The sequence below is a fragment of the Natrix helvetica genome (genome assembly GCF_964273705.1).
Source record: "Natrix helvetica genome assembly, chromosome: 11".
In the NCBI taxonomy this organism is placed as follows: Eukaryota; Metazoa; Chordata; class Lepidosauria; order Squamata; family Natricidae; genus Natrix; species Natrix helvetica.
In genome coordinates, this window is record NC_138562.1 from 20,008,555 (window position 1) to 20,033,960 (window position 25,406).

The 25,406-nt window shown below is 47.0% G+C and overlaps 1 protein-coding gene across 6 annotated transcripts in view; it reads right to left on the reverse strand.

Moving 5' to 3' along the window:
* Window positions 1-25,406, reverse strand: part of FGF13 (fibroblast growth factor 13) — a 101,635-nt gene that overhangs the window by 22,453 nt on the left and 53,776 nt on the right. The window contains exon 1 of one of the 6 annotated variants that reach the window (XM_081963834.1): window positions 11,466-11,511. The exons of 4 other annotated variants lie outside the window; for them this stretch is intronic. In XM_081963834.1, coding sequence (XP_081819960.1) covers window positions 11,466-11,496 — 31 coding nt within the window. In that variant the 5' untranslated portion in view covers window positions 11,497-11,511. Of the gene's footprint in view, window positions 1-3,464; window positions 4,478-11,465; window positions 11,512-25,406 lie in introns of those variants that run through there. One more of the 6 variants, XM_081963830.1, reaches the window with a different exon arrangement.

Consider the following 25,406-nt stretch of genomic DNA (forward strand, 5'->3'; position numbering starts at 1 on the left):
CCAATTAGGAAAGCACAAGTCAACTCCAGTCAAAAGAAATTGTGGCTTCTATTCTCAAACCACTGAAAATAACTTTTTCCCATATCACCTAACCAAGATCTGAACAGACACAACCTGCTTTGCAAAATCTGCTCGCTGACCAAGCGACCCCCGTTAATATGATTCCCACCCCAGAGTACAATTCACTTTAGGTGTACACTTAAGGAAGAGAGCAGGATTAAGACATCAATATTTATGAGGGTCCCACGCTTACAAAGAGCTTCTGGAAACCATCAAAGACTCCTGCCCCGCAAAGACTCCAAAAAGTGGTTTCACAGGACCAAAAGGACAAATAATAACATATATGCCAGGGATGTAACGGCATCACATCTCTTTAGTCGCAATCCACTTAAAATGACAATCTGGTTGCCTACAGTGATTCTCAGCCATCCAGGCCACGGTTGTCCCAAAGCGGCTTTCCCAAATGTCAACTGGACTTTCTTAGGTTTTTTTTCTTTGAAAACCTTTTGCTTCTCACCCCAGAAGCTTCTTCGGTTCTAATTGACTGGTAAGGAATGGAAAGGCTTATATTCTTTGCAGTCCTGTTGGCGGAACATAAATCCTTCCATTCCCCACCAGTCAGCTCGAACCGAAGAGGCTTCTGGGAGGAGAAGCGAAACGTTTTCAAAGAAAGAAAGTCCAGCTTTATTTGGGGGGGGGGGAGGTGGAAGGGAAGAAAGCCACACCCTTTGAGATAACCAATTTCATTGTATTTATTTTACAATAAAGGCTAGACTATACTATAACCTAACCTGGAGTTATGTCCACTGTTCCAAGCAGGGCTGTTCCATGGGGAAATTAAAAATAAAAGTTGTGTATCCCTCAGTCAGTGGCCAACAGGGGTTTGAAGACACTTGTGTTATGTAGCTGTTCTCCTTGGAGGGCAGCTGTGTAGGAGCTCCAGGATGTCTTTTTCCCTGGATAGCAAATTCCGTTGCTGCGTAACAATTAAAACAGCCTGTGGTTTCCATCAAACCTAGAACTGGCTCTTCTGTGTGTGCAGGCTGACCGGTGTGTGTGTGTGTGTGTGTGTGTGTGTGTGTGTGTGTGTGTGTGTGTGTGTGTGTGTGTGAGAGAGAGAGAGAGAGAGAGAGAGAGAGAGAGAGAGAGAGAGAGAGAGAGAGAGAGAGACCTAAAGAAAGCCAGATTTCTCTTCCTCGTAGCCCTTCCTCTTTTCCAATCCCTTCGTAAGCCCAGTTTGTTTATTTATTTGTAAAGCATGCATGCAGATTGCTTTTATTTGCAGATCGCTTAGGGACAGGTGGTGAGAGGTGGCTCTCACTGCGTGTATACGTGGAAGATGGCATACCAATAAATCAAATGAACCCCACCCTGGGGTTTTGTTTATTTATGACAAATCTGGAATATGCAAATCCTTGAATATGCAAAGCCACCTCGGGTTCCCGCTCCCCCCCCCCAGGTGTTTCTTTCCTCTGAGGGAGATTTCAAAAATGTTTGTGTTGGGCTGCTCCTTCTTTAGAAGAAAAGAAAAAGGCTGATTTACGGATGCTTTCGCAGCAAGTCTGCTCCCCTCTAGCTTTTATATTTTAATCATGCCATAGGGTTGGGTGAAGGAGACCACCCCAGTTTGATTTTTGTTAAAGCCCAAAACATGGACATTCTTGCTGATCTTCTGCAAAATGTGATGATTCCCTGGGTTAAATCATGTTCTTCCAACCTCAAAATATAAAAAAAAACAAGGAGTTTTTGTTATTTTTTTTTCTTTTTAGAAGCGTCCTCTTCCCCACAAAATGAAATTACTTGGTGGGCAGCAGAAGAGGGAAGAAAATAGTTTGGGAAACAGAAAAAAAAAAAAAAACTAATACGGTCTAAAAAGCCCCAACCGAAGGGGGTGAAGTTCTTCACATTCTACTTGTCCGCTGGTTTTTAAACGCTGCGCATGTTTGAAATACAATGCAAAAAACAAAAACAAAACCTAGCGTGGCTGAATTCTGAACAGCAAAGAAGAGGAAAACTGACTGTAATTTTTCACACTGGACATTTGACAATGTGGCTATCAGCCTGGCATTTTGTGAAAATTGACTTATACCAAGTTAACGCCAGTACCAATCTGGGCATCCAATACAATTATGTGGGTTGCAAAACCATCACACAAATAATACCACAGTGAAACATAACGTTATTCCCCTCCCGTTAAGGCAGCTTGAAAGCTCGCATGTGAGATGTACCAATAAGAGTGAGCTCCTGGTTATATGTTCCTGCACCCAAGGTACCACTTTTCCTGCACATGAGTTCCATGGATCATTTCATCCACAGACTGGTCTAACCTTCCCCACCTTTGAGTCTTCTCCAAAACCATCAATCAGCTGTCCCCCGCTCCATTTCTTATGACTGGTCCCTTGACATAAACTGACCATCGGGCTCCTGATCCTTTCTGCAAGAGATCTCACCAAGGGTGGCAGAGGGATCTCTTTTGAGATCCACCGTTGGGACTATCACCTGCCCAGTTCCATCCAACACCGCCACTGTAACTTACAAAGATGGCCCGCCTTGATTTTGGGAAAGGAAGGCCATTGAGAAAGGAGACACGGGAAAGATCTGTGTCTCATATTTTGTGATTCTGAACCTAAAGAAGAAGAATTAGAATAGCTTCACCATCAAACCAGCCCAGATAAATTGGACTACAGCTCCCACAGCCAGCCAATGGTCCAGACAGCCAGTCCAGACAAAACTCGGCAGAAGGTGTCCCTCACAATTTGGCTCACATTTTAACAAGAGAATAAGCCAAACCATCAAGCAGCCACCCTTCTCACTCTGAGTCCAACAAATGTCTTATGTAGCCTAAGACTTGAAGGAGAAGACCTCTTAGGTCAGATCCTAAAACGAACTTCTGCCACATGTTAAGCATTCATGTTGACTCCAACTGTCTTCAACCTCTGGTTTCTCCAACTGAGAAGTGATCTGGAGATACCACGGAAGGTCCCACCTCCTCTCTTGCTCCTGCAGTTGAGAATTGACCCTAACCTTGCCTCATTCACCATTGAAAGGAAAGATCTCTTGGCGGAAGAGACTTCCACCCAAGGAACTGCTGCCCCAGCATTCTCCAAGAACTAGGTTCCTAAGACCCCCAGGGGGAGTTGCTTTCCCTCAAGATTTGCTGGTGGCTTTCTTGGCATGTACCCTCAGACTTCAAGGCTCAAGGCACCCCCCCCCCAATTAAAATGCAGCGGGGCTTCTTTGGATCAGGAGAACTCATCTCAAGGCTTGGGAGACTGCAGCATTTCCCATTGACCCACCTGGCCAAAGCTTGGGAGTGGAGGAGGACAGGAGTGGAGGAGGACAAGACCCATGATGTCCACCACTCCAGGGAAGCAACAGTCCCGCCGGCGACCCCCGCTGCAGCCTCCACACTGCCTCTCAGCACCCCCCCCGCCCCCAGGCTGGGTCCAGGCGCATCCCCTCACCTGGTTTCCTTCTCCGCCTCTTCTTGGAGCCAAAAAGCTTGACTCGGGAGAAGACGCTGAGCTTCTTCTTGTCGGCGCAGCTGGTCTTGGTCTTGCTGGGGCTGTTGACACATTTGCAGGCGTTGGACTTCTCCCGCTCCCTCGCTTGTCTCTTCTGGCGGATCAGGGAGCTGGCGATGGCTGCCGCCATAGCCGCCACCCTGGAGGGTCACTTAGGGGGGCTGCGGGCGCTGCCTGCGGGGGAGGCCCCCAGCATGCTGCTCTCGCTGCCCCTCGGAATCTGGGAAGAGGAAGCGACGGGACGGCGGACTAGGCCGTCTCCCCCCGCTCCCGGGGTGCCCGCCGAGAGAGGCTGGCGGCGGAGAAGGGAAAGGCGTGCGCCCTTGGGCGACGGAGGGACGGGAAGGGAGGGAAGGTTGCTCCCCCTTCCCAAAGGCGGTGCCCCGGCCGCTGCAACGCAAGAAGCTCCCGCAACTTCGATCCCGGGACGCCAAGTTCGTTTTTCCTTCAGCGAAACCGGAGCGGGACACCCAACAGGTCCCCGGACGGCTCCAAAGGCGCCCTGGCGCCCTGGCGCAGCCTCGGCGCCTGTCCCCGGCTGAATCGGCTCTTCCTTGCTCCCCTCTCTGTCCGGCGAGCAGACAACCTGTTAAGAAGACCCCGCGGCCCGGAGAAGGGGCTCCGGGTGGGCTCCCGACACGCGCCTTGGCGTCCCTACTCCGGAGAACGGCTCCTAAGGAGGCTGGGGGTGTTCTCCACCGCGGGAGGACAGCTTGGTTGAGAGTCCTGCTCAGCGGGGCAGCCTTCGCCGCAGCATCTCCCGAAAGCTGCCGGACGGAGCGAGGCTTTGGCGTCTTTTGGGGAAGGCGAGAGCGCGCTCTGCAACGGGAGAGGCGGAGGAGGAGGAGGAGGAGAAGGAGGCGACAAGCGAGCCAACGGGCGGTCGGTCGGGATTTTCCTTCGACAGCAGCAGTAGCAACAGCAGCGCCGAGCGACCGAGGCTGCGCTCTCCTCCAGGCGCTGCGCGGCGGCGAAGGGAGGAGGAGGAGGAGGAGGAAGAGGAGGAGGAAGCGACGCGGCAAAAGCCCCGGGCGACTCTGCTCCCTCCTCCCCTCTCTGGCATGAATGCAGAAGCTGGGCTCGGTGCGCAGGGAGGAGGAGGAGGAGGAGAGGGAGCGCACGGTCCGAAGGGCTGTCCCCCTCCTCTGGGCAGAGGCACCCTCGGGGTCCTCCTTTTGCCCAAGAGATACCCCCGAAAAAAAGAGCAAGGGGGGCAAATAAAGAAAGTCAGTCGCCAAATCGAGCCCGGCGCCCAAACTAACGTGGTTTGATCGGGACGGCTTTGAAACCCCGGGTATGGCGAGGCTAGGTGATCCCTCGGCCGCGAGAAGCCACAGGCAAACGCCGGTAGGAGGGGGAGGGGAAGAGGGAGAGAGGGGTGGGAGAGAAGCTGGAGTAAGATCCCAGAGCTAGAGGAAGGACGGGAGTTACTGGCCTCCTACTGTGCTTGGGAAAAATCCGGAGCAGGAGGTGATTTGGAGAATACTAGTACGAAAAGCCACTGAAGATGGGAAAAAGTTGCCCTGAGCACCTGGGCTTGGTATGCATGCAACCCCCAATCAGCTCCTCCTCCTCCATGAAAAGGGGGACTTCTGCTTTCCCAGGGGTTCTGAGGCCCGAATAGCCATTGGTGACCCCTGTGATCTTTGATGAAACCAGATTATGAAGTCTCTGATGACCAGGTATCCCCTTCCTGCTTTGTTTCTGGAAACATCCTGCTGGGCATCCATCTCTTGGTTCTGGAGTTCTCCTCAACCAACAATCCACATGCAACAACTGCATCTTTGATGGTCAATGGCGACATTCCCAGTTGGGCTTGCAAGAGATCTTCCAAGGTTCTCAACCATTAGCAAGTCCTGATTCTCATCCCCATCCACGTGAGGGTTTTTTCTGTGGCCATGTTAGCAATATGCGTGGCATCTCACAGATGAACTATTCTCTATAGGAGACATCGGCGTTCTGTGCCATCCACCAATCCAACCTTGGATGGTTGACTTTGTAGAAGTGGGAGGGAATTCATCGGTGGCCTAGATCAGGAATGTCCAACCTTCACAACTTTAAGAGTTGTGGACTTCAACTCCCAAAATTCCCCAGCTAGCATGGCTGGCTGAGGGATTCCGAGACTGGAGTCCACGAGTCACCTACCTACCCTAGACTATAAACTGCAGAAAAGCTGTTGCTAGTTAGTTGTCCACCCATCTTCTCCTCTCATTTTTGAAAAACATGAGTGAATGATGGCCCATCTTTTTCAAAGACAGCCTGTTCCACCTCCTACTCACTTCTATGATCTGAAAGATCGTCCTCATGTAGACAAGGTCTACATCCCTTGTCATGTCATGTCTCCAAAGCCATTGGGAATCATATGGTCATCCAACATTGCCCTACAATCCAGAATCAGAATAGAGCTGGAAGGAACCTTGGAGGTCTTCTAGTTCAGCCACTTGCTCAAGCAGGAGACCCTGTACTGTTTCAGACAAGTGACTTAAAAATCTCCAGGGATGGAGAGCATCCACAACCTCTGAAGGCAACTTCTGTTCCACCGGTTAATTGTCCTCACTGTTAGGAAGTTTCTCCTCAATTCCAGGTTGCTTCTCTCCTTGATGAGTTTCCATCCATTGTTTCTTGTCTTGCCTACAGGTGCTTTGGGAAATAAGTTGACCCCTTCTTCTTTGGGGCAGCCCCTCAAATACTGGAAGGCTGCTATCATATCCCTTGTCTACTCCTTCTTTCCTCTAGGCTGGCCAAACCCAAACCCTGCAACCGTTCTTCATACGTTTGAGTCCAATTGTCCTCTGAAAGCAGGAATCTAAATCGTATCAACGCAAGAGAATGTTGTCCACCCAGCAAAGGGAGCCCAATTCTACCGGTTCCTGCATCCTGCATTGAGAAGGTGCTAACACCTCTGTGAGTTTCAGGGTATTGTTGTATTTCAGCTGGCGAGGCTCTGTACAGCAGATGGGAATTCAGCTGTGGATTCGACAATTTTACAGGACTTGGGACTCTGGAAATGTAGCCATCTGCCTGCCTCTTGCAAGAACACATCCCTGATGAAAAATGCAACAGAAGGCCATGCAATGCCTACCTCTTCTCTAGCACAACAAAGACTCCTTTTGGGCAGGGTTGAGCTTCAGGGCTTTGGAACTGTGGACTCGAGAGCAGATTTCCTTCTGCTGCACCAGCAACAATGGTGGATAGCTGCTGTCTAGAGAACATAGTCGCTAATAGCAATAGCACGAGCGCTTAGACTTATATGCTGCCTTCACAGTATTTTCCAGCCCTCTCTAAGCAGCTAACAGAGTCAGCATATTGTCCCCGACAATCTGGGTCCTCATTTCACCAACCTTGGAAGGTTGGAAGAGTCAATCTTGAGTTGGTGAGGATTGAACTCTTGGCAGTGGGCAGAATTAGCCTGCAATATGGCATTCTAACTACTGCACCACCATCGCTCTCACCATCATTAAACCCTGAAACTCAACAGTAGCCAACAATTACCAGCCATGGAAGCTTCCTTGCTTCCTCCCTCCCTCCCTCCCTCCCTCCCTCCCTCCCTCCCTCCCAGTGCTTTCCAGCCCTCTCTAAGCGGTTTACAGAGTCAACCTATTGCCCCCCCCTCACAATCTGGCTCTTCATTTTATTGACCTCGTCAGGATGGAAGGCTGAGTCAACCTTGAGCTGATCAGGATCGAACTGCTGGCAGTGGGCAGTCAGCAGAATTAGCCTGCAATGCTGCATTCTAACCACTGCACCACCATGGCTCAAACCATCATTAAACCCTGAAACTCAACAATAGCCAACAGATATTAGCCACGGAAGCTTACAACAATGATCCAGTTTGCTGCTTCATTTGCGGGACAATCCTCCACATTTTTGAGGATGGCAACCCTACCAGTTGTGACTCCCTTAGTTAACGCATCTTCCACCATTCTGGTTTCTTTCTAAAACAGCTCTACGTGACATATATGAGAGGCATGTCCAAAATCAGGCAAAACTAGAATCCTTCTAGTTAGTTGCCCCTTTGGCTTCTATCTTGTTATACAAGCCAAAGTCACATTATACCCATAAATGTAAAGGTTCCCCTTGCACATATGTGCTAGTCGTTCCTGACTCTAGGGGGCGGTGCTCATCTCCGTTTCAAAGCCCAAGAGCCAGTGCTGTCCGAAGACGTCTCCGTGGTCCTGTGGCCCGCATGACACAACAATGAAGGCACACGGAACGCTGTTCCCTTCCCACCAAAGGTGGTCCCTATTTTTCTACTTGCATTTTTACCTGCTTTCGAACTGCTAGGTTGGCAGAAGCTGGGACAAGTAACAGGAGCTCACTCTGTTATGTGGTGCTAGGGATCCGAACCGCCAAGCTGCCGACCTTTCAGATTGACAAGCTCAGCATCTTTGCCACTGAGCCACTGCGTCCCTATTGTACCCATAGAAGAGAATAATTGTAGTTGAAGGTTGAACTATGGGGCCCTTGGTGCTCTCTGAGCTTGATCGTTTTCTTGCAGACGTTTCATTAGTCAACTGGATGATGTTACCTAGGTGGGTAATAAAATGCCTGCAAGAAAACAGCCAATCTCAGAAAGCATCCCACAGTCTTTGCCATCGTCGTTGTCCTCGTCCTCCTCTTCCCCCTCATCCTCTTCCGCCCTGTAAACCCCTCTCCCTCCTAGCACTGATGATGTTACCTAGTTGGGTAATGCAATGTCCAAACTTAGAGAGCACCAAAGACTTCACAATCATATTATCCTCCTATTTATGGAAACGAGCTCTCCAACCATACTACTGATAAATCACAATCGTTGGTGCCGCTACATGCATTTAATTCATGGTTTACAAGCCACCACGGCCTGTTTCATGAGAACAGATCACCCGACACATCTCCTTCCGAGCAACCCCCACAACCCCCACAGCAAAGAGAATACCCATAAAAGTTTCTAGGCAGCAGAAAACGCTTACATGCCGCCTAAAGCAGTCAATTCCACCTGGCAACAGAACACCAAACAAAACCTTTCCCCCGCTAAGAATTAAGACCACAATTATTTGGAGCCAAATGCAGGAGGGAACACAATGGAGGCCGCTAAAATATGTACCAAATTCTGGGTCATGGCAAAAAAAAATATATACCCCCCAAAAAAGTTTCTTGCAGATTTGGGACAGGATCAAAAGTAGGTGGATTTCCATCCAGCCTTTTTGAGCCGTGGCCTCGATGAGCCTTCTTTTTTTGGGGGAAAAAAGACATTTGGGAGCACTTTGAAAGGGAGGCCTTGTGTTTCTCTCCAAGATGTTCTTTTTTGGGGAAAAAAGAGAAATTGTTTCCAAGTTCAAAATGCAGCTACTACTCCAATGCCGAGTCTCCCTGCCCACAATAGAGCTTCTTGTTGAAAATTGTTGGAAGCCCAGACCGACAAAAAGAGGGAAAATTTGGTTTGACATCCAACAAAAAAAGGCCGCCAAACCGTCTTTTCTTCTTTTCTCCTATTTTTGGCTCATCTCAAAGAGCTGAGCAGACCTGATTAGGGATTGGATGGAGCACCAGGAGGTAATTCCAAGGACAAATGTACAATTCTGTGGTCTACAAGCCCCCCCCCCCTAGTCTGTTTAATGCGTACAGATCACCGGACCCGTCTGGTTTCGAATTTAAAATTCTCCTTCAGAAATTTTTCTTCCAACCTTAATAGAACAATAGAATGAATGAGCTGGAAGGGACCACGGAGGTCTTCTAGTCCAGCCCTCTGCTCAAGCAGGAGAACTTATAATATTTCAGACAAGTGACTGTCTAAGATAAAGGTAACGGTTCCCTTCATATGTATGTGCTACTCATTCCAGACTCTAGGGGGTGGAGCTCATCTCCGTTTCAAAGCCGAAGAGCCAGTGCTGACCGAAGACAGCGTGGTCATGTGGCCGGCATGACTCAATGCCGAAGGTGCATGGAACGCTGTTACCTTCCCACCAAAGGTGATTCCTGTTTTTCTACTTGCATTTTTTACCTGCTTTCCAACTGCTAGATTGGCAAAAGCTGGGACAAGGAACGGGAGCTCACTCTGTTACGCGGTGCTAGGGATTTGAACTGGCAACCTTTCTGATCAACAAGCTCAGCTTCTTAGCCACTGAGCCACCATGTTCCTTTTAAGTGACTGTCTAGACTCTTCTTCTAAACCTCCAGTGATGGAGAATACACACCTTCTGGTGGCAAGCTGTTCCACTGGTCATTGTCCTCACTGTTTCTCCTAAACTCCAGAGAAGAGGTTGAACATCAAACTAGACATCAGCAACACCCAGGCTCTGCAAAAGCCACGATTTCTCACCTATATGTATCGTGGTCAAGGGAACACGTGGCTTTTGGAGCCATGGAGTTTTCCTCTCCTGATACGTCAATCATCGCATGCCCAGAACAAAACACCCCAAACAGCTCCCAATCTCTATGTTGCTTTTCTACTTTCATGCCAGTCATGGCAGACTGGACTACCGTTTGTCCGAAATGGTGTAGGGTCTCCTGCTTGAGTGGGGGGGTTGGACTAGATGACCTATAAGGTCCCTTCCAACGCTGTTAATGTGACTTTGGCACCTAGCGTAAAGCTGCTTTAGCCGCACCGTTGGGCTCCAGCTTTCCAGTTTGATCCCAATTTTTCTTTTTAAAAAATAAATAAAGATTTGAAGCGGGCTTGAGGGACGAGAAACATCTGGAAAGGAGCCGATTTGTGTGTAAAGACAGACATTATGATATTCCCCTGATGTTCACAATGAGCAAGCATTATTATTAATTTTGTTTTGGGAAGAATAATACTGAGGAAGGATTGGCGTTGGTACCCTTCCCGTCACAGGGCGTTGGTTCAGCCTGTGATTTCACAAACCCACATAGGCTCCCCCCTCCCGCTGCAATCTTCAAATCTATCCTCACGATGTGGCTTGGGATAATTCAGTTGATTTCGCCAGGAATCCCACCCCACTACTTTGGATGTCAAGTTTAACGAAACCACGCAACAATAGCTGCAAACAAACCAGGGTAAGAAGCAAAGAGCTTTTCCTCTACCAGTTTTCCACAAAACATTCCTGCCATTCCAAGTTTGGGATCATTTAGAACTGGGAGATGCAACAGAATTCCAAGTCCTGCAACAGGATTCTTGGTTGTATGTGGCTGTTCCCTGAATCCCCCCCCCCACAATTCTGCGTTACCCAAAACAAGTCATGTTCGTTACATTGGAGAACAAATTTACCATCTGACCAAATGCCCTCCAAGGTCCCTCCCAACGCTGCAATCCTGTTAGCTCCTGGTTGGCATCACGGTATTATTATCGTAGCCCCAAAGACTTTCTGCACGCAACTCCATCAGGCGTTGACTTTAAATTGGAAAATAAGATTAAATAGACTCATATTTGCTCACGGAGAATGTAATTGTGATGTGCTTTTTAACGTGGGTTTTTTTGGCCACACGCTAAATAAAATAAATAATTGTTATTTGATGGAGTTTCTGGCTCTAAAGAGACAGTATAAATCTCCCCTCCCCCCCTCCGAAGACTACGAGAAACGTTGGATTTTAAGTTCCCTTTCCATTTGCAGACCCCAGAAAAAGCTACCTAGCTTTTCCCCAAGATATCCTCTTTCTAAACCGCTTCTGCTTTCCTTCTTTCCTTTTTTCCTTCCTTTTTTCCTTCCTTCTTTCTATCCAAGATTATTGGTAGTTCTCGTCTTACAACAGTTGATTTAGTGATCCATTCAAAGTTGCAACAGTACTCCCACTTTCTCTTCCTTTTTCCCTCCCTTTCCTTCCTTCCCTCCACTTTCTTTCCTTCTTTCCTTTTCCTCCCTCCCTCCTTCTTTGCTTCTGCTTCTGCTTCTCCTTCCTTCCTTCCCTCCCTCCATCTTTCTTTCTTTCTCTTCTTTCTCTTCTTTCTTTCTTTCTTTCTTTCCTTCTTTCTTTCTTTCATTCTTTCTTTCTTTTCCTCCTTACCCGAGTACGATTTCCGTAACCCCAGCGCCATCCTTCTCCTCCGAAGCTTCTGCTGCTCCTTTCAATCGCAGCCTTCATCTGCGAGCGAGCTCAGAGAAAGTTGAACGATGGATGGAAAGAATTCTCCAAGGTATCGGCTAGAAACATCTTTGTGGTATGCAGGGATCATTAATGGACATTAGGAGCCGAATACCATTACGACTTTCAGCGTGCATTAAAAATGCATGGCTTTGAGAAGTTGGTCTTCTGGCAAAGTTGGAGTGGAAGCCTTGGACTTCCTCCTCTCCTTCAGCTGCTGCTGCTTTGGCTTCAGTGTGATTTTCTTTTTTTCATTTTTGCAAAATGCTGGGTTTTATTTGCCCATCTAAGATCACGAGGGAGGGAAATGATCTCTCAGTGTAATCAGATCCCCTCCCCAGTATCTCAGGCCTGGGCTTTTTAATGTTTCCATTGGAAAAAAAAAACAAAACAAAACAGACCTAAACAGCCCAAAAAACCTTTTAGAGGAGGGGGGCTGGGAAAAAGATACCGAAGCTGATTTTGTTTAAGCTGAATTATTGATGATCCATGAACGGAGTTGTAAACATTTACAGGAACCATGTTTGCCAAAAACCCTGAGGGAATTGCCACTTTGAGGCATCTCTTGCTGGGTGTGGTCACGGGTGAACCAGGGGAAAGGAGTTTCTGGAACAGGGTCCCCAAACTTTCGGACCTCAGGGACACTAAAGTCATCATTTTAAATCCTGTGGACCGCTAATATCATTTGCCTAATCACTGGCTGGGTGGGCGTGGCTAGGTGGTCATGTGACTGGGAGGGCGTGGCCAACTTGATGCCACTCACATTGAGGGGCACCTCACCAGCCTCTACTCGACCCTCTCCTCCCAGCCACTCCTTGCCCGCCCGGGCTCCTTAGGGCCCCAACCGGAAGCCGTTGCTGGAGCTAAGCAGCCACCAGGAGAAAGAGTTGGCAAAACAGCTGGTTCATTTCAAATTGGATCTGACCGAGAAGGAGGCTCAGCAGAAGCACCTCACTGAGGACTAGGAGCATAGGCTTTCCAAGCAGAGGGAAGACCTACGGGAGTGCAAGGCCAGGTACTGGCATCTGGAGGCTCAGCGGGCTGAGATGGTCAGCCAGTTCCAGGCCATGATGCAGTCCCACTGGAACGAGGCCCTCCGGCTCTTCGCCACCAGCGGCTCTTCCTTCCAGCCTTCGCCCAAAGCCCCCCACCAGGAGGCCGAAGCAGACCCCGAGTTGGAAATTCTGCCCCCCCTCCGACCCACACAAAAAGACCCCGAAGGGGGAGATTCTCTGCAGCACTACAAGCATTCATTGCACGTATCTGGCCCAGGGAACGTAGTTTGAGGACCCCCGAGTTAGTGCAATATAAAAAAATGCAAATAACTTTTCTGCAGACCACCAACATTTTCTTGTGGACCAGCAGTTGGTGACGGCTGTTCTGGAGGACCAAATCACTAGCTTGGGTTGTGGACAACACAATTTTGGGAAATGTGCAAAGGAAGGACACACCCCAAATGGACAGAAGTTGGATCCAGAGGTTCTCAGAGCTGGGATAGCAACCAAATGTTATTTCCTCCTGACTACATGTCAATCAAATTAGATTGATAGCGGAGTCCATAGGATTGCTCTCCACAGAGTTAACAAGCTTCCTTTCCTGCCAACTCAACAAGGACAGCTTCATGGCAAAGTTCGGAGGTTTCTTCTGGAGGTAACCCTAAGGTCATCAACCAAGATTTGAGTTCTGCTTTAGATATGATAGTGAGATCAAGAGTTACGTCGGCCACAGTTGGAAATCCTGTATCAAGGAAAACGATGTGCCATCAAAGATCATGAATGTCCTAAAGTAGAATGAGAATGAGCCATGGTCATGCAGTGGTTATTCCCTTTCCCATTCTCCTTCCTGGTGGCACAGTGGTGAGAAGGCAGTATTGCAGGCAAACTCTGCCCACTGCCAGCAGTTTGATTCTGAGCGGCTCAAGGTTGAGTCAGCCTTCTGTCCTTCCGAGGTGGGTTAAATGAGGACCCAGATTATTGGGGCCAAGAGGCTGACTCTGTAAACCACTTAGAGAGGGCTGTAAAGCATTATGAAGCGGTATATGTCTAACTGCTATTGCCCTTCCTTCCTTCCCTCTTATTCCCTTTCTCATTCTCCTTCCTGGTGGTGCAGTGGTTAGAATGCAATATTGAAGGCTAACTCTGCCCACTGCCAGGAGTTCAATCTTGACCAACTCAAGGTTAACTCAGCCTTCCGTCCTTCCGAGGTGGGTAAAATGTGCCATAGGTTTGCCATCACGGAGCTCTGGTGTCCTTACTGTACACAATCAAGTTGGTTGAAGGTGTGGGGCAGAGAGAGCACAACAAGGGGGAGCTCAGGGCTTAACTGGGTCTGAAGGCCACCCCAAACGCTACCTCTCTTACCGCCACATTTGCTCCACCCTTGTTCTACAGATTCGGAGGTCTGTCTTTCCCACTGGAAATGGAGGGGTGATCCTGGATGCCAGCTGGCACGTAGGAAGCTGGTTTATACCAAGTGCTACTGTTTGTCCAATTAATTTAGGATTGTCTCACTCAACGGGACAGAAAGGCTGTTTCCTTTTTCTTCCATCTGCTGGCTGAGCCGTTTAACAGGAGATGCCAGGAATTAAATCAGAATACTGCTTGTTGAATAATAATTATAGACAAAGTAGTGTTTAATGCGCTCTCTCTCTCTCTCTCTTTCACACACATACGCCACTTTTCTTTTAGAGTGAAACTTAGGGTACGGGGCACACCTCTGCTCCCCAAGCACCGATTGGCTTTAACTTCAGTGCAATGGTCAAATTGCATACAGTACTTTACTGTATATCCAGGTTCTTGGGTATAATATATTTTTAACCAGAAAATTAAAATGTATCCTTAAGGTCTGAAATTATGACAAAATGGAGGAGGAGGGAGGAGAGAACTGTGAGGTCCTTGGTACTCTCTGAGCTTGGCTGTTTTCTTCTAGACGTTCCAAGACCCAACTAGGGAACATCATCAGTGGTAGAAGGGAATGGGCTTGGTAGAGTGGAGAAGAATGGGAGGAGGAGGAGGAGGAGGAGGAGGAGGAGGAGGAGGAGGAGGAGGAGGAGGAGGAGGAGGAGGAGGAGGAGGGGGAGAAGGCGAGCATCATTCATATTTCCTTCTCTTTTCCCTCTATCTCCATATTGCTGGTACAATATTAACAAGGATGGAAATAGCAAGAGTTTGCTTTGTGAACCCAGAAAATTGCAGCTACAATTAGGATTAGCTGTTATTTGATCTTGCTGTCATCCCAACACAGTCCTAACGAATCAACATGCAGGGTTTTTTTTAGTTATTGTAGCTAAAATGGGAAGCTTTCTTTCTTTTTTTTTCTTTTCAAATTTGGTTGCTGGTTTCACTCTGCTCTCTGGTGGTGAATGAAGTCCATACAGTCGATTGTAATTGTAGCCTATTTATTTATTTCAAATCAAAGCTTCAAGAACTGCTCCCTGATTTTGGCAAGAATAATAAACGAGCAAAACTTTAGCATTGGTGGGCATTTAACTCAGTTGCCTGGCTAATGCAACATGTGTGTGTGTGCGTGTGTTTGTGCATTTGTGTGTGTGCGTGTGTGTGTGTGTTTTCATAGATTTTCACGGGTGTAGGTATGCTGGTCTTGTTGTATTTGGGTCATTTCCCACATGGGAAAAGACCCGAATACAACAAGACCAGTATATATATCACCCATAGCAAAATTATAATAATTATGACTATTTATCAATGCTTCTTATTGGATATCTGTGATGTAATCAGTGTTTTTTTCCGATGTTCATTTGATTCTGCAGACTTTATTAAATGGCAATTCGCCCATCGTCTAAAGATGACTAAAACTTCAGCTGATTGTTTCTGTAAAATCTGGGCCCAGTTATGTTATGTCAACAGAGCCCATTATACAATATACTTCAGGGACGGAAAGTATATCAGGTAATATCAAATAAATAATTGTCATAATATTTTAATGAAAAGAAGGAGCAGGGGAGACAGGATAGCAGCGTTCCAATATGTCAGGGGTTGCCCTAAAGAAGAGGGAGTCAAGCTAATTTCCAAAGCCCTGAAGGTAGGACAAGAAGCAATGGGTGGAAACGAATCAAGGAGAGAAGCAACCTAGAACTGAGGAGAAATTTCCTGACATTTGGAACAATTAATCAGTGAAGCAACTTGTCTCCAGAAGTTGTGAATGCTCCATCACTGGAGGTTTCTAAGAAGAGATTGTCTGAAAGGGTAGAGGGTCTCCTGCTTGTGGAGAGGGTTGGAGTAGAAGACCTCCAAGGTCCTTTCCAACTCTGTTCTTCTGTTATTCTATTATTCTATTCTCCAAAGTGCCTGAGGGCAAGTCAAGAAGCAACGGATGGAAACTCATCAAGGAGAGAAGTAACCTAGAACTAAGGAGAAATTTCCTGACAGTGAGAATGATTAGCCAGTGGAACAGCCTGCCTCCAGAAGTTGTGGGTGCTCCATTACTGGAAGTCGATGGAGACCATGACCTCAGTCGTCCAGGTCCTGGTTGTCCCAAAGATGCTTTTTCAAGGCAACTGGAAATTTCTGGTTTTTCTTTGAAGATGTTTCGCTTCTCATCCAAGAAGCTTCTTCATCTCTGAAACGTCTTCCAAAGAAAAACCAGAAAGTCCAGTTGCCTCTTGAAAAAAGCACCTTTGGTCCAACACAGGAAGTTTTTAAGAAGGGATTGGACATTTGTCTGAAATGGTGTAGGGTCTCCTGATTGAGCAGGGGGTCAGACTTGAAGACCTCTATGGTCTTGTCTCCTCTCCTCTCCTCCCCTTTCTTCTCCTCTCCTCTCCTCACCCATCTCTTCTCATGCTCTCCTCCCCTTCCCTCCTCTCCCATCTCCTCATGCTCTCCTCCCCTCCTGTCCTCTTCTCCCCTCTCCCCTCCTTCCATCTCTTCCTTCTCCTCTCCTATTAGAAGTAGAGTGAATAGAGGAATTTGGAAGTGAGTTGAAGGAGAACATTGCAATTGGATAGTCATATGCTTTAATTAATGTTGCAGAACAATAATATGCAACCCTCAGGAGACGAATGGTGGTTTCCCCTCCAACTGTTAACCAGGGTTAACCTTGCTTAACTTCCAAGCCAGCTACTACCAGCTAGCAATAATTAATTCATGGTTTGAGGAGATATTCTTGAGTTTGATGCACCAGAATACCACAGGATGGCAGCAGCTCCTAAGAAATCTGAACTTTTCATGGTGCCAAAAAGTCTTTTCTATGAATTTACATTTTGTCTTCTTTTTCTTTTTTCTTTACCAGGAAAGGGTCTATGATATTTTTCTGTGCTCAGACCTACCTCCCCAAACCAGCGTTTCCTAGACTCCCCCTTTCTCATCTTCCCCACCAACCTAGATAGACTACACCTTCCATCACCCACAGCTGGAGGACTCCTGGACAGACAGAAAGCATCCAATACGTTTCTTACGCCAGCATTCCCCAGTGCTCATTATTCCCACCCAGTATAATTGTTAAGGCCACGAGGTCCCTCTTTTGTGAGCTTGGAGGGCATCAGAAGAGCATTTTCAGGTCGATCTGCGTCCCTTCGCCATGGATGCGAGGACTTACAAAATATATAATATTTTTATGTTGAAAATAATCATTTAGGTGTAGGACTTCAGAGACAGACTCCCCCAAATGCCACCCTTTTTGGCTTCATAACCGGCTTTTAAGAAGAGACTGGGAAGACATTTGTCAGAAATAGCCTACGTGTCCTGGGCGAGCAGGGGGTTGGACTAGATGACCTCCAAGGACCCTTCCAACTCTTTTACGATGACTGTAAATCCCCAGCTTTCTCTGAAAGAATCTGTCTTTAGGTCACATTGTTTTCACATGTGTCCTTTTCATGGGCACCTTGTCTATCTGCTCAGAAATCAGGGGACCGAGGGATCTGCGCTCTGCATCGTTTTCCGACAGGTGATCTGTTGCGCAGTTCACCACTTGAACCCAGAGCTGAGATCCTGACAAAAGCAGCCAATGGACACCGGCAAGAAAAGGGGGTTAAGGTTTCTCCTTCTCTCTCTTTCTTCAGCCAAAGGCAAATGTTTAGCCAAAAAGAAAGGAAGAAAAGAAAAAGAAAGCAGCAGCTTTACAGAGGGTTAAAAATGTTGTATTCGTACTGAATATGAATGATTCTATTTTGGGTTTTGTGCCTCTACGCCTCGGCTGATCGGGGCAGAGAAAGGAGTTTTACCACACCATCTCCGTTTGCAATGCCCGGGGAGCAAAGTTGGGGACTGGCAACCAAGTTAGAGACCTGGATGAGCCACTGTTTGGTTTAGTGGTGAAGGGAGAGGCAGCTTGGTCTGGAGGCGAAGGCACCGGTCCAGAAACAATTCTACTAAAAAATGCCATTTTGTACATTTCAATTATTCAGGGCTCTCTTCTTCCACAATTATTTTTAAGACGGGGAAGGCAGCGGCTCTGTGTGGGTGGGAGGGATGTTGCCACCAGATGGCAGATTTGGGCAGAAAATTGAACCAACCCAGGAGGATAAGGCTGTGAAAGATTATAGGTAGTCCTCGATTTACAACAGTTAGTTAAGTGACTGTTCAAAGTTACAACGCCCTTCCCTCCCTTCCTTTCTTCCTCTTCCTTCCTTCTTTCCTTTCCTCCCTCTCTCCCTTTCCCCCTCCCTCCCTTCCTCCCTTCCTTTCTCCCTCCCTTCCTCTTCTTCCTTCCTTCCTTTCCTCCCTCTCTTCCTTCCTTCCCTCCCTTCCTTTCTTTCTCACTCCCTTCTTTTTCCCTCCCTCTCCTTTCTTCCTTCCTTCCGTCTTCTCTCCCTCTTCTTCCTTCCTCCTTTTCCTCCCCCTTTCTTCCCTCCCTCCCTCCCTCTCCTTCCTTCCTCCCTCTTCTCTCCCTCTTCCTCCCTTCCCTCCCTTTCTCACTCTCCTTCCTTCCTTCCCCCTCCCTCCCTCCTTCTTCACTCCTCCTTCTTCCTCCCTCCCTCCCTCCTTCTTCCCCCTCCTTCCTTCCCCCTCCCCTCCCCCTCTCTCTTGTTCAGTTCTAAAGATAATACGTTGCTTGCACTCCTAAGCTTCCACTTATCCTTCAAATACCGCCCCCCCCAGTCAGCTTCACACTTGATGTATAGATGATGATGTTTATTTGGAAAGACGAGACCGGAGAGGAGAGGAATTGTCTCCCTTCCTCTGAAGCAGAGACAGTTCCGCAAAAGGTACCCAAGAGCTTAAACCCTCAGGGTGTACTTCCTCACACGAACAAAGAACTTTGCTTCTTGACATCCCATCTTTCAGAATTGGATGTCACAGGCTCACACCTTACCCCGTGGCCTGCTCTTCCCAAACCCGCCTGTCAAATGTGGTTTTGAGGAGTCTTCTCAACACGAGAGATCAAAGTGACAGGCAGAGCTTCTGCCACCTCCCCCCTTTTACTGTGTCAGGTCTGCAGCCCTCTTTCCTTTTGGATCTCAGGCCTGCCACAATTTCTATTATTCTGCTATGCATTTTGTATTGTGGGAAAATGGGAGGGGGGATTGTATGGAGTTAGATGCTATGTAGCCATAACAACATTCTTTCTAGAAAGCCAAGGTCATCATCCTTTGTCTTTGCACCTCTGCACCTGACCGTATCTGGATGTCATTTGCAACCTCTACTTCTGATGCCAGCTATGGCTTTACAGAGCAATTCCTCCCTTCTTCTGTTTTCAAATATATCAGTTGGTTAGTTGGTTGGTTGGTTGGTTGGATGGATGGATGGATGGATAATAAAGGATCATGATAGATAAGTTCTTGACAGCAGAAGGACTACTATTTGCACAAAAATGGAGGGACTGTTCGATTCCTAACATGGACTAATGGTTGCAGAAGCTGATGGGGTTGGCTGAAATGGCAAAATGGACTACTTTGATTAAAGGAAAGAATGTAAATACTTTAGTTTCCACATGGGGTCTCCTGCTTGAGTGGGGGGTTGGACTAGATGACCTACAAGGCCCCTTCCAACTCTGTTGTTCTTTTAATTCTGTTAATCAAGGAGAGATGCAACCTGGAATTAAGGAGAAACTTCTTAGCAGTGAGTAGAATCAATTGGTGGAACAGCTTGCCATCAGAAGTTGTGGCTGCTCCATCATTGGAGGCTTTAAAAAAGACATCGCATAGCCATTTGTCTGAAAGGGTACAGGGTCTCCTGCCTAAGCAGAGGGTTGGACTAGAAGACCTCCAAGGTCCCTTCCAACTCTGTGATTCTGTTATTCTGACATGTTGGGTGACCCAGCACAGATGTGGGGGAAAGAAACAGCCTGTTCTACATTTTGCCTCGGATGAACATATGTATATCTACATCCCACCCATTACAAGCTGAGCATTGTGTCCTCTCTAGAGGCTGTTAATGCGTGCTGGCTGAGCAGTGTTGAAAACATCCAGAAAACAAATTTCTTGACTTCCTTGCCCGCCAGTTCTATTTGCAGAGGCCACAACAGCTCTTAAGGGCCTTTGGAGACTCAAACGAGAGCATTTCACCAAGAGATAAACGCAGAGCAACTCACACACCACACAAAGGAAGCCTGACTTCTATCTCCCCCCTTCCCCCAAATGGCTTTGACATGATGCCCTGAGAGATGTGTTTTCAAGGGGAGGAGGAGGAAATGGGATGGGGGAGAGCAGACACATTGGATGGGGTTTCCTAAAAATGAAAGCATGACCAACACCTCTGCTTTCCCTGTTGTTGGGAAAAGAGTGTTCCAATCTCGGGGGACGGGGGACGGGACGGGACTCCATGTTCTGGCATGAAATGGAAGGCTTGGTCCATGCCTTAGAAACCTTGAGACGTTCGGGTGAGATTGCAGGCGGCTGTCTTCTCACAGGTGGCCCCACTGGAGATATGGATATGGCCTCAATCTTCCAAACATACTTCCTGTCCTAAGGTGCTAGATTTCCTCCTTCCCTCCCTCAATTTCCTTCCTTCCTTCTTCCCTCCCTCCCTCAACTTCCTTCCCTCCTTCCTTCCCTCCCTCCCCCAATTTTCTTCCTTCTTTCCCTCCCTCCCTCCCTCCCTCAATTTTCTTCCTTCCTTTCTTCCCTCCCTCCCTCACCTTCTTTCCTTCCTTCTTCCCTCCCTCCCTCACCTTCTTTCCTTCCTTCTTCCCTCCCTCCCTCAATTTCTTTCCTTCCTTCCCTCCCTCTCCCAATTTCCTTCCTTCTTTCCTTCTCTTCCTCCCTCCCACCCTCATTTTTCTTCCTTTCTTCCCTCCCTCCTTCCATTGCCTTCCTTCCTTCTTCCCTCCCTCACTCAATTTTCTTTCTTTCTTTCTTCCTTCCTTCCTTCTTCCCACCCTCCCTCCTTTCCCAGAAATATGGAAATATAGTCCCTACATGTCTGTTTTCTGCTTTGTCATTTAGCCTAGTTTAAAACGCCTGCCTATTTTGAATCTTTTTTTCTAAACTTATTTTTTGTTTTTGCGATTGAAATCTTCATCAACTGAGAGATCTTGTGACTCTTTCACCGTCTTGCACTTCCAAAGGGGAAGAAGCAGAAGAAGGTTGTCAGCATGGATGATTCGGCTGTTAAGAAATTCTTTCACTGGCTCATCCCTTTCAAAAGTCGCTTTAAAATAAAAAAGGAAGTGAAAGACAAATGTCAAACAAAAGCAAGACTTTAGGAAAGCTATTTTAGTTGCCGTTGCTGGTGGCCACTCTTTTGAGTCACACGCAGAGGCAATTGAATGAATCCTTGGCAGTCATGACTACTAAGAGCTCTCAGCCCTGAAGGCTCAATATTATCTCCAAATTGGGGAGGGATATCTCTAGACAGAGGGACGCAGTGGCTCAGTACCTAAGATGCTGAGCTTGTCGATCAGAAAGGTCAGCAGTTTGGCAGTTCGAATCCCTAGCGCCACGTAATGGAGTGAGCTCCCGTGACTTGTCCCAGCTTCTGCCAACCTAGCAGTTGGAAAGCAGGTAAAAATGCAAGTAGAAAAATAGGAACCACGGAGACATCTTCTGACAGCGCTGGCTCTTCAGCTTTGAAACGGAGATGAGCACCACCCCCTAGAGTCAGGAGTGACTAGCACAGATGTGCGAGGGGAACCTTTACCTTTATCTCTAAATAGGAACAGTAAGATTCTGAGGCCCAAGGAAATGTGCAGAGAATAGCAACAAAGACTGTAAGAGTTCTGGAGGCTAAATCATGGGAATTAGGCAGGTGTAGGCTAACAAAAAGAAGAACTAGAGGTGATTGAAAGTCTCTTCCACAGAGGAGGTCAACCTACTAGCATCTGAGGTCAGGAGAAGAAGCAATGGGTAGAAGCTTATCAAGGAGTGAAGAAACCGAGAACTAAGGAAAAACTTCCTGACAACAATTAACCGGTGGAATGGCTCCCCTCCAGAAGTTGTGGGTGCTCCATCATTGGAGGCTTTTAAGGCGAGATTGGACCGCTATTTGTCCATGTTGCACCATGTTGGACTACAAGACCTCCAGAGTCCCTTCCAAACTGTATGATTCTATGGTGAGAGAGGGTTAGATGTCCATCTTCTCCATGTGAATATCCCAGGTGTTTACGATCGGTCATGGTGAGGGGCTAAAATCCAGATAGATGAACTTTATTCAGACAAAATAGGACTACCCAGATGTTCTTGGACTGGCATTTTCTAACCCAACTTTCTACAATCCCAATCCATGCCTAAGCTGATTATCTCTCATAGAGCGGCAAGAACCACACAAACTGAGTTTGTAAGATTAATCCTGCTCAGAGATGATTGTAGACAGATGTTGATTATTCATGCCACTGCGCATTGCAATCAGCTGTAAAAGCTAAAGTCTACTTTGGTATCCTATAAATCAAAGTTGAACATGTCACAGAGAGGGAGGGTGTTATTTCTACTTAATTTCTTATTCTTCTAAATTATGTAGAGCATTCTAGCTTACAAATTGGTCTCCTCCTCCTCCTCCTCCTCCTCCTCCTCCTCCTCCTCCTCCTCCATCATCATCATCCAAGAAGCTTCTTGGATGAGAAGCAAAAAGTCTTCAAGGGAAAACAAAGTCCAGTTGCTTTTTGAAAAAGCATCTTTGGATCTCCTCCTCCTCCTCCTCTCCACAAATCCCATTCCATTCTAGCACTGATGATGTTACCCAGTCATGGGTCATGAAAAGTCTGCAAAGTAACCATCCCGCTCAGAGAGCACCAAGGACCCCAAAGTCCTCCTCCTGCTCCTCCTCCTCCTCCCCCTCCTCCATCAGACAGTTACAAGCATTCACTGAACACAAGAGAATTTAGTGCAAATCTTCTCCATTAGACACTTCAACAGAAAATAACAGCAGAGAATCAATTTGTTCAAGAGCCGATCTCCGAATGTAAACAGTAGATTTCAGCCACTGCCGAAGGTAATTGTTTTCCCTCTCCTGGTTACTGTAGCCTCTGCTCTGTATGTCATTAGATTTGATTTAAAATTGGCCACAGTTTCACCAACTCGGGGAAAAGATGTTCAAAATATGTTTCTACTAAGCTGAGATTGGCCATGGTCTGTTAAATAAGCCCATTAATTGGTTCAGCATATAAAATTTGAGCCATCAACCGTTGTTCATAAAGAGCATCAAACAAACCACATTATTATTTCACATAATGGGCGAACCCAACTGCAGAGGTTCAATCTGAACTGAACAGATGGAGCAGGCTCATGAATTCCACCCCTGCTTTGGTCCTCAGCAGAGACAAGCAGCATTGAGAAAGTGAAGTTCTGGTGTCCTTCTTATGGAGCTCTTTGAAAGCATTGGTGACGATGCTACTATGAGTAGTAGCGTTGCTACAAGATCAGATAACGTGACTATTTAGCTCAAAGCCTCTGACCATCCTCTTTTTCCAAATGCATTTTATTGAAACCCTTAACTGACCTACAGCTGCTCTTCCACTTTCATTTGCAACCACCAGTGGGACAAGAATTCTCCGGGGGCTGCTTCAAAGATTACTGGGATGTCCTGACCCTCACTCCCCCCCCCCCCGCTTGGAAAAGCCCAAATTTGGGGGTTTCGCCTCTTCCCTACATTCCAAGGAGGTTGAACTTCAAACCACAGAGATTCCCTATTCCTCTTCACTCTAAGTTGGTCTGGTTGCTTATTTAGTATCCTATGACTATCATTAAGTGTTGTAGCCTATGATTCATGATGAATGTTATTTATGATGACTATAATCATGATTTATCACTTATATCTTTTATGTACACTTAGAGCTTATGCACTGCAGACAAATTCCTTGTGTGTCCAATTACACTTGGCCAATAAAGAATTCTATTCTGTTCTGTTCTGTTCTGTTCTGTTCTGTTCTGTTCTATTCTATTCTATTCTATTCTATTCTATTCTATTCTACTCTACTCTACTCTACTCTACTCTACTCCTTATTCTATTCTACCCTATTCTGTATCCTATCTTCCATTCCACTCCACTCTACATTCTACCCTACCCTACCCTATCCCACCTTGAGAACTGTATCTAGTTATAGACAACATTCCAATGGGCTGAATAATTCCTTTAGACATCATAAGGTTTAATTTGGGCTTGGACTGTTGAGGCCACCTAACCCTTGTGCTTTGCAAACCATGACCAATGCTACATGTAGACCTAGCCACCTGTGATTAAACAAATTGCGGGTTTTGTGCGATCTGTAAACCAGAAAGGGCTTTAGATCTCAAACAACGCATCGTTTTAACCTCTCCCTTCTTACACTCTCAACGCCTGGCTTTTGAACTTCCTTCTTATTTGAAAGTTCCTCAAGAGATCTTGAAAACCTCTGAGGCTCCTAGAGAAACAACGGATATTAGTGGAGCACAAACAGCTTCAGAGCCTGTAGAATGGGATTCAGTTGGTGCCCCTGAAACATCAGGGAAAGAATATGACAAGGGTTGGAAGCAGAGAAGGAAAGATGGAAGTCCTGGCACCCACACAGGAGAGTGTCAGTTCTCGTGTGCAATACGGGCTAAATTTAGAAGTTGCTGGCAGTGCGTAAGTCAAGAACCTTCTGTCTTTTGAAGTCAGAAATTGACTTTCAAGTTCAGTTAAAAAATTGGAAGGTTCAGCTGAATTTCTTTCAACCTGTCAACATGGCTCCCCCCCTCTTTTTGAAGGCATTAGATTCAAGGACCAGAAATCACACACCAACCAAGAATTTGGGGGGGGGGGGGGGAGGAAAATTATGAGCCCAACCTCCCAATTTCAGGGCCTTGGTGAGAAAACAAACTCAAGTTAAACATCAGCAGAGGATAGAATAGGAGGAAGAGGCTAAATGGCCTTGGGCATCTCTGTAGCTTTCAATGTTGGACAATGTTAGCATTTAGCCTCCCTCCCTCCCTCCCTCCCTCCCTCCCTCATTCCCTCCTTAAGTCTAAGTGCTGCTATTCGTTCCTTCCTTCCTTTTGGCAACTTTATGAATTGACAGAAGGATTAATTAGGGCATCTTTTGGAAACCTGAATCCTTCCTTCCTCCCTCCCTCATTCCCTCCCTCCCTCTTATTCTCTTTCTCATTCTCCTTCCTGGTGGCACAGTGGTGAGAAGGCAGTATTGCAGGCAAACTCTGCCCACTGCCAGCAGTTTGATTCTGAGTGGCTCAAGGTTGACTCAGCCTTCTGTCCTTCCGAGGTGGGTAAAATGAGGACCCAGATTGTTGGGGGCAAGAGGCTGACTCTGTAAACCACTTAGAGAGGGCTGTAAAGCACTGTGAAGTGGTATATATGTTCAAGTGCTAAGTGCGAAGGAAGGAAGGAAGGAACATTGGCTGCAAATCCCTGTGAAGCAGTATATAAGTCTAAGTGCTATTGCAATTGCTGATGCGATGGGGATCAGAGTTCCTTGAAAAGGGCCCGTGCAATTTGGCCTCTCTTGTTTTGTGCTTCTCATTTTTAAGCCAGCCTCAAAAAGTTGCTTTGAGTATTT